Source organism: Carya illinoinensis, chromosome 3 (assembly GCF_018687715.1).
Source record: "Carya illinoinensis cultivar Pawnee chromosome 3, C.illinoinensisPawnee_v1, whole genome shotgun sequence".
Lineage (NCBI taxonomy): Eukaryota > Viridiplantae > Streptophyta > Magnoliopsida > Fagales > Juglandaceae > Carya > Carya illinoinensis.
Genome location: NC_056754.1, coordinates 23,078,417 through 23,088,217, shown reverse-complemented (window position 1 = coordinate 23,088,217; position 9,801 = coordinate 23,078,417). Strand labels below are relative to the sequence as shown.

Sequence of the window (9,801 nt, the reverse complement as noted above, 5' to 3'; positions counted from 1 at the left end):
TGGAAACCCCCCCTACAGGTGTTCTAAAAATCAATACAGATGGGGCTTTGTTTCAGGGATGCTGCAGTACGGGTGTGGGAGTTATCTTGAGGGATGAGAAGGGTAAAGTAATACTGGCTGCGTGTCACAAAGAACCAGAGTTCTTAGATCCTATGGAAGTGGAGCTTCTGGCCATTCTAAGGGGTCTACAGATATGTGTCCCGCTGGGTATCAATGATCCGATTGTGGAAACTGATTCTATGCTTAGTGTTAGGGCCTTAACAACAGAAGGGGAGTCAATGTCTCTACATGGTAACCTGATCTACTCCATCCTTGGCCTTTCAAAACAGCTTCCTAAAGTGATTTTCCAACATGTTGGCAGAGAACACAATGCAGCAGCTGATGGCTTAGCAAAAATGGCAAGATTTGTAGAGGATTTAACAATTTGGTGGGAATCAATTCCCGAGTGTATTTCCCAGATTGTTTGGCATGAGGCCAGCTTGTAATTCTCTAGATGACTCTTTTAATGAATGTGAGTTGTTATCAAAAAAAAAAAAAAGCTTGAAAGATTCCCATCATTTTGTGATTTCATCTGCCATTGTAAACAAGCTCTATGGATAGTACGTCTAACAGCCATTAGCTATTCTAAGAGCAGAGCACAACCTCACCTGTTAACAAGGAGAGGACCTTGGAGAAAACTCAACCTAAGGCAGGTAAAGTTCCGCCATCAAACCCTAGCAGAAGCTGAGGGACCGACAATGTTTAACTTATTCTTATTTAATATTGTACTAGTTTTTTTTTTTAAATGAATATTGTACTAGTTATTATATATTAGTATTACATGTTATTATACATTAGTAATTAATATTACATGTTAATATGTTCTTACGCATTAGTGGCTTAATGCTTATACATTATTAGTATTACATGTTATTATAGATTGATTAGTATTATATGTTATTATACATTGATTATTATACATTACTAGTACATGTTATACATTAGTATTAAATGTTATTATACAATAGTTATTATATATTAATATTACATGTTATTATACATTAGTAATTAGTATTACATGTTCATGTGTTATTATGCATTAGTGGCATAGTAGTTAGTGCTTATACATTATTAGTATTACATGTTATTATAGATTGATTACTATAGTCTATACATTACTACTACATGATATATTAGGTACATTAGTGTTACATGTTAGTATATTATAAGTGCATTATTTTAGGTACATTTGTTCATACTAGTATTTAACTCACTATACAAGTTATAGTTACATAAAATATATATGATTAATGTATAAAAAATACAAATATTTTTATAAAAACATGTAAAATATCAGAGTCAGAGTCGGAGGGTACAATCGGAGTCAGAGTCGAAAAATCAGAGTTGGAGTCGAAGTCAGCACACTGCCACCTCCAACTTTTTTAAGGAAAAAAAATCCGAATCCGACTCCAATCCTGACCGCAATCGGGGTCGGAGTCGGATTTTCATATTTTTGCTCAGCTCTAAAAGCGGCCTAACAGAGTACTTGATTCTGTTTTTCATGAGTTACATAAGCCCACCGAATCATAACAAAATTCCCAATTAACATTAAGGGGAGGTTTGGAATTTGGGGGGAAAACTCTTGTGCCATTTCATTAAGAAAGAGAGGAAATACAATGAGGAATGTCCTCCATAGTGACAATTACATCTGAAATGGAGAGTGAATTTTTTGCTAACAAGTGAGCCATAAGGTTGCCATTTTTCCTTACATGAGAAACCTCCCACTTGGCAAAACTACTGAGTAATTGCTTAGCTTCACAGACGAACATACTAGCACTTGTGCCTCCTTCTTGGTCATTAGAGAGTGCCTTTGTGACCTGCTGTGAGTCGCCTTCAATAATTATCTGGTGTAGGCCAAGATCAAGACCAAATTTGACAGCTTGTAGTGCTCCATAGGCCTCTGCAAGTAGAGGATTGGGAAACATCTCTTTGCTAGTTCTCATGGTTGCAATTATGTGGCCTGAATTGTTTCTTACCACCACACCTACTCCAATCCTACCATGTACCTTGTCCACTGCCCCATCCCAGTTCAGCTTAAACCAATTCAGAGGGGGAGCCTGCCAAGAAGCTGCTGAATTGCACGGTTTACTGGAGGCAAGCCCACTGGATGGACTTTCTTCTGTAAGTAGCATTAACATATGGTGAGCCTCACTGATAAGCACAGTGGGGTGAGCAAACTCCCCTTGGAAAAGAAAACAATTCCGTCTCCACCATATCTTCCTGATAACAATAGCAAATTCTTGGATAATGTGAGGAGGCATGGTTCTTAGTAGTGCTTCCATGATCTGGATCATTGACAGCTGAGGTGGGAGGAATTTTTATAAACTTTTAGAGCAGCCACTCCATACATCTCTAGCAGCCTCACATCTCCAAAGTGCATGAACCGTGTCTTCTACTTCCACCTTGCAGAAAGGACAGAGGCCATTCTCCACAATCTTCTTCTTAAAGAGGTTGAGTTGAGTAGGGAGGGACTCGAGGCAGGCTCTCCATAGGAAAACCTTGTCCCCTAGGGAAACCTTAAGCTGCCAAATTTGTTTCCATACCTCCTTGTTTGAATTGCTGGATGAGACATGGCCCTTGCCTGCGGCTGCCCTCTCATATTCCAAGTGATAGGCACTTTTGACAGAAAAAATGCCATCACTTGTGCCTTGCCAAGTGAGTTTGTCCTTGCTGTTGAGAAGGCTGAGGGGAGTTTTGAGTATAATGGAGGCTTCTGACGGATCAAAAATTTCTCTCACTAGGTTTGCATGCCATTGCTTAGATAAGGGGTCAATTAAAGCTGAGACATGTGCATTATTGTCCAAGATCCTAACAGGGGTTAGTGGTTTGCTTGGGATAGAGTGAGCAATCCATTTATCCTTCCATATGGAGGTATCAAGGTCATCACCAATCCTCCAGAAAGAGCCAGCCTCCACTAATGGCCTTGCTGACAAGAAGCTTCTCCAAATAAAGGAGGGTTTAGAACCTATTTTTGCTTGTTGGAAAGTGGAGTTAGGGTAGTATTTGGCTTTCATTACTTTGGCTGCAAGGGAATTAGGATGCTGAAGAAGCCTCCAACATTGCTTGGCCAGCATTGCCTTGTTAAAGGCCTCGAGATCCCTGAAGCCCATTCCCCCTTCTAGCTTAGATTTTCCCATCCAGCTCCAAGATAACCAGTGAATTCTATGCTCTTTCTCCTGCTGCCCCCACCAGAAGTTGTGTGTTGCTCTGCTAATTTCATTGAGCAAGGAGCATGGGAGTTTGAACACACTCATGGTGTAAGTGGGGAGAGCTTGAATTACAGCCTTTATGTATATCTCCTTTCCTGCCTGAGATAGAAGCTTGACCTTGTGATTGCTCAGCCTCAGTCTGATGCTGTCCAGGATACCTTTAAAAGTTTTGTTTTTGTTCTTTCCCACCACAGAAGGAAGGCCCAGGTACTTTTCATAGGTCATGGCAGACCTTACTCCGGCAATAGAGAGGATAAAGTTTTGAGTAGCTCTAGCTGTATTCTTACTGAATAGGTTGGATGTCTTGTCGAGGTTGAGCCTTTGTCCTGAGGCTTGTTCATACATCCTCAGTAAGCCATGTAACCTGCTCCATTCAAATGCATTGGCCTTGCAAAATAGCAAGCTATCATCAGCAAAAAATAAGTGGGAAATTCTGAGCTGACCTTTGGCAATTGGAATCCCATGGACTTGACCTTTTGCTTCAGCTTGACAGATAAGGTTACTGAGCGCTTCAGCACACATGATGAATAGGTAAGGTGAGATGGGGTCACCTTGCCTTATTCCTCTTGATGGTTTGAATGAGTCCTGGGGGATGCCATTGACCAGTAATTCATAGGAGACCGATTCTATGCATTCCATAACCAATTCCACCCATTTGCTACAGAAGCCCAGCTTGTAAAGTACTGCTCTGATGAAAGGCCATTCAAGCCTATCATAAGCCTTGCTCATGTCAAGTTTGAGGGCCATGTACCCTTCCTTCCCTGTCATCTTACATTTCATAGTGTGCAGAGCCTCAAAGGCTACTATTATATTGTCTGTTATAAGTCTATTTGGGACAAAAGCTGATTGAGTACATGAAATAATCATGGGCAAGATATTCTTTAATCTGTTAGCTATGGCTTTAGAGATCACCTTATAGAGGACATTACAAAGGGATATGGGTCTAAATTCTGTCACTTTTGTGGGGGCCTTTTTTTTGGGAATCAAGGTGATGAAGGTTTTATTGATTTCAGCAATACTCTTATTGAAATTTAGAGGTTGGAGAGCTGCAGCACTGACCTGAGGGCCTATAATAGCCCAGTGATGTTGATAGAAGGCTGCTGGAAAGCCATCTGGTCCTGGTGTACTGAGGCCCTCCATCTGTGATAGTGCTTCCTCCACTTCTTTGCAAGTGAATGGTCTGGTAAGGCTCTCATTCTGAGAAGGGGAGACTCGAGGTTCCAAGGAGTCTAGGCAGGCAGAAATGTTGGTGGGGCCTGAGGTAGAAAAGAGTTCTTTATAATAGTCTTGGAAGAGAGCACTGATTCCTTCTTGGGATTGCACCTCCTGTGCATTAGCATCTTCCATTTTTTTAATCAAATTGGCCTTCCTCCTTTGAGTGGCACAATGGTGGAAGAATTTAGTGTTTCTGTCCCCATCCCTTAGCCATTTCTGTTTTGCTCTTTGTTTCCACTTGATGTTGTCCTCTTCTAGCAGTCTGTTACAGTTTCGTTGGACCTGTTTGATGTCTTCATTGAGTTGACCCCTATTGGCTTCTTGCAGGTCAGATAAGAGGACCAATTGGTTCTTGATTTCCTGTTGATTCTTACTAGAGGAAACCCTCTTCCATTGCTGCAATCTCTGCCTGCACCTTGAGAGTCCCTCAGTTGTCTTGCTCAGGATATTCCCAGCCAGTCTAGGTAAGTTCCAAACTTCCTCAACCAGCTTGTAGCACTCTTGTTTCAGGGTCCAACTGGCCTCAAACCTGAAAGGTTTGGCAATCATGGCATTGTCTTGGAGATCCTTAAGTACCATGATTTGAATGGGGCAATGATCAGAGCTTAGTGCTGGTAGGGTGAGGACCCTTGAGTTAGGGAAAAGATCAGTCCAAATAGCATTGCAAAGGCCCCTATCTAGCCTTTCCTTAATGAAAGCTCCCCCATGCCTCCCATTTGACCAAGTAAATTTATTGCCAGTGTAGCCCATATCACATAGACCACAGGATGTGAGTGAGGATCTGAAAGCCTCAATCTGGTTGTGGGGTCGCATGGGACCCCCCCACTTCTCACCAAAGCTGAGTACCTCATTAAAATCCCCTATGCACAACCATCCTATTGGGGCCATTGGTTTAATGGCTTCCAATAATTGCCAGCTTTCTTTCCTTTTGGCAGTGGTAGGACTGCCATAAAAACCAGTTAGAAGCCAGTCCATCCCTTCCTTATCCCCCTTAACCATGAGGGAAATGTGATTTTGAGTGTAGGAGTGAACTGTTGCATCCAGTTCATCCTTCCATAGGAAGGCAATGCCTCCACTAAACCCCTTACTGTCAACTACGAAACTGTTTTCAAGATTCAACCTTCTTTTAACTCTTTCTAATCTTAATCTTTTGCATTTGGTCTCCATTAAGAAGACAAAAGAGGGGAGCTTTTTGAGCACCATTTGGTGCAGGTCATGAACTGTCTGGGGGTTCCCAAGCCCCCGACAGTTCCAGCTTATTCCATTCATTTGGTTTGGTGGGGCTGTTCAACAGCCTCCACCATGAATGAGGGGTGTGATCTCTTTTCATCATTGGACTCCTGCTTGAGCTTTTTGAGCCTAGATCTTGTTAATGTAGCAGCAGAGGGGCTTGCTGCTCGTTTGTGCCTAGTGGGAGGAGGGCTTGGGGTTTTTTTTCCTCTGCTTGGGTGGCCTGAGGTGCCTCCTTCCAGTCCCAAGGAGAAGCTGTTGGAGCATAGGTTCCTGGCTCTCCTTTTCCACGTGATGCTCTTTTTAGAATTCTGCAGGGATTGAACTTGTTCATTGAAGAATTGGTCGATAGATTTGATCTGAGAGGAAAGATCAACAAGGGCTTTAGGCCCTTCTGACCCTTTATTGCTGTTTTCATGAATGGAGAGATAAAGGTTGGCTGTTGTGCTGTCCCTCTGATATTTGCTAGCCACGACCCCTACCATGTCAGAAGGTTCATCCATAAGGGAAAAGGGGACAACCCCTTTCACAGCCTGACACTCTTCACTTACGTTAATAGGTAAACATGAAGACCTGTCATTGTCCAATGCATCCTGCAGGTTGGCGCCCATTGCATCTTCAGGAAAAGGGATGGCAGTGTCATGAGACATAGCCTGACATTCCTTCTTGGTTTCTGCAGGTCCCTTTTTGGGGTCGTCCCTAACCTCCCCCTCTCCCCTCCATTGTTGCTTGGAATCCTGGCCTGCTTGCTTGACCTCTTCACCATACCTTTTGTAAATCAGATCAGAATCCTTGGCTGCCGGGGCTCTTAACCATGAACCATACTGCTGGTGGCCACCTCCACTCATATCACTCACACATACCTCCTGTTTGTGTTTGAGGATGCCACATTTAAAGCATATTGTGGGTAGTCTCTCATACTTGAAGGACACCCAATATTTCTTGTCATCCACTGTAAGAAAGGTGCCTCTAAGCAGAGGCTTGGTGATGTCTACTGCAACTCTGATTCTCAAGAACTTCCCCCAGCTGATGCCTCTCTCATCTGCATGGACCTTGATAACTTTCCCCACTCTGCTACCAATCTGAGCACCCATCTCTTGAGTCATGAAGTTGAAGGGAATGTCGAAAGCTTGAAGCCAGAAATCCTCTTTGTTGAAGGCAACTTCATTAATGGACATCAAACCATCATAGGTTTGAAGACACAAGAGCCAGCGGTCAAAAGACCAAGGCCTTCCTTGCACCACCCTTGTCAAGTCTTTCTCCTCATTGAATTCAATGAGGAACTTGTTAGGGCCAACTTCAGAAAACTGAATCCAGCTTTCACACCTCCAAACCTTTGACATGGTGCTCTTGAAGGCTTCCTTATTAACACTTTTTTCTGCTACTATCATGGCCAACAAGCAGAAAGGCCTTAACTGCCTCGGTGAAGGCATCAAGGAGGGTGGGAGGACCACCCCTTCCTTCTCCTTATCAGTGAGGCTTAGCCTATCCCACCTCCTAGTTAACTCCTCCTCCATCTTCACCTCTCCAAGCTAGCCAACCAGCCTTGGTGACACACTCTCTACTAGAGAGAAAAAATCTCACTACGGAGGACCCCCTGGGGAGGTTTGGAATTTGAATAGTAAGTTTAGAGGAGATAAAATGAGATGAAAATTGAAAGTTAAATAGAATATGATTAGAATATTATTTTATAATATTTTTTTTAATTTTAAAAGGTTAAATTATTTATTATATTTTATATAAAAATTTAAAAAAATTATAATAATGAGATGAGTTAAGATCATGTTACCAATTCAAACAAAACTAAGATGGGTCCAATTTGCCTAAAGATATTAAAACATAATAAAATTGGGTATCCTATCGATGTAACATGTGAATGATGGATTCATGTACTGTGGAATTTCCTATTCTGTCACTGAAATAATTAATTTGATCCTATTTATTATTTAATCGTCCCAAGCAATAAGTGCTAACAATCATGGTAAGTATAATGGCACTGTAACTTTACTAATGGGACCAGTACTTTAGAATTATTACAAGGTAAGCACTTATCAAGGCAATTATGGTAATTGACCCTGACTTTATTTTTCGTCAACCGGATAAGATCAGAACTATTCTTCCATTTTCTTTTGTCAACCAAAACATTAATCTCGGGTCTCGAATCTAAGACTCTCTCTTCTTCTAATCTTTTTTTCTCTTTTTTTTTTTTAAAGTAATGTTAGATACAATTTAGGTCTTATTTAAAATTTAGACTTAATTAAAATCAACTCAATTGAGTTTAGTTTTAAACTAAATTTAATATACAAACACTCAACTCTCAAATCATTAAACACATCTCAACTCAAAACTTCTTTATATGTAGGACTCACAACCTTTTTCAACTCAACACCTCTTTATAGATGGGACCCATAATATTTTTTAACTTCTCATAAATATATCTAAACTCATTTTAGGTAAGTCACACAAAACTCACCCCACCATCTCAATTCATTATTATTCACAAAGAGCTAAGTACATCTCAACTTAGCTCAACATCCAAACGCAGCCTTAAAGTGTGTAAGTTTTACATTCTTTCTTTAAAAAAATGTAAGGCATCATTAAAAAATAATTTTTTATGTATATTTTAAATTTATCCAATTTTTATAAAGAATGTAAAAGGCTTGTACATATTACTTCTCTTTTTTGTCAACCAATAACATTAGTCTTCCATTTTCTTTTGTCAACCAACAAATTGATCTCAAGTCTCAATGCCAATCACTTTAGACCAATTACAACTCATTGTTAACAAAAATATCAAGCCATTCAGATTTGAAGCCTGCTGGTCACTTAATGAAGACTACTACAAAACAGTGGAAGAGGCATGGAAGACACCAAGATTAGCTAACAACGAAATGAGCTTCACCTCAAAGGGTCTAAAGCTTTGTCAACAAAAGCTAATTCGGTGGAGTAAGAAGAATTTTGGCAATTCTAAGAGAGTGGTCAAGGAACAGATGGAACATCTCTCTAAACTTCAAGAAATAAATGCAAGCCATTTAAATGGGGAGATAAAGCAAGTTCAAAGGGGGGTGGACAGAATTCTAGAGGCTGAGAACATCAAGTTGAAGCAAAGGGCCAAACAAAGGTGATTGAAGGGGGGAGGTGGAAATACTTTCCACCAGGTTGCTTCACAAAGGAGAAAAACCAATATGATCAAGAAACTGTTTGAGAGCAATGATCAAGTAGTAAACTCGAGAGAGGGAATATGTGATTTATTTCAAGCTTATTTTATTGATCTTTTTTCCTCCTCTAATCCTAGTCACCCCACATAATGTATTTCTTCTTTAGAGGCTCGAGTGATAGATTCACACAACGAGGTGCTAACCAACGTACCCATACTGCCAACAGGAAGTCGAAGAAACTCTTTTCCACATGAATGGTCTAAGTTCTCCAGGACCAAATAGATTCCTAGCAATGTTCTATCAGAAACACTGGCCAATAGTAGGACCCCAAGTATGTGCAGCTATCTTGAATGTTTTAAAGTCAAAGGGCAACATGGGAGACATTAACAGCACCTATATTGCACTTATCCCAAAGAAGAAGGCTCCAACAAGAGTGACAAAGTTCAGAGCTATTTTCCTATGTAATGTATTTGATAAACTCATCTCAAAAGTCATAGAAAATAGACTAAAAAAGTCATTGCAATGTATTGAAGCTGGTACCTACTCCCTTATAGTGAATGGTGAACCTCAAATAATTTCTTCGCTACTCGAGGCATAAGACAATGTGATCCTTTATCACCTTACCTTATCATATTGTGTGCTGAAGCCTTGAGTAATTTGTTAAGCAAATCTGAGGAAAAGAAGCTCATACATGGGATACCGGTTGCTCGAGGACAATTGAGGGTCTCTCACCTATTTTTTGCAGATGATAGCTTTTTGTTTTGTAAGACTAATGCAGAAGAGTGGGGCAGGTTGATAAGCTTACTAAGGGTTTATGAAATGGCCTCTGGCCAAAGACTAAATGTTGAGAAGACATCAATTATATTCAGCAAGAACACTGGCAGACTTACACAGCATTAAATCCTATTTATAGCAGGAATGAGGACAGCCATGTCTTAGGGAAAGTACCT

At 40.6% G+C, this 9,801-nt stretch overlaps 1 protein-coding gene across 1 annotated transcript; it reads right to left on the bottom strand.

The window, feature by feature from the left end:
- Positions 1 to 1,634: 1,634 nt before the first annotated feature.
- LOC122304629 lies at positions 1,635 to 2,321 on the bottom strand. Its single transcript, XM_043116889.1, has one exon. The coding sequence runs from the start codon at positions 2,319 to 2,321 to the stop codon at positions 1,635 to 1,637; it is 687 nt and encodes a 228-aa protein (XP_042972823.1).
- Between the last annotated feature and the right edge of the window lie 7,480 nt (positions 2,322 to 9,801).

Excerpts from the sequence above, each read along its gene's own strand:
- LOC122304629 (XM_043116889.1), bottom strand. The coding sequence starts at position 2,321 with ATGGAAGCACTACTAAGAACCATGCCTCCTCACATTATCCAAGAATTT.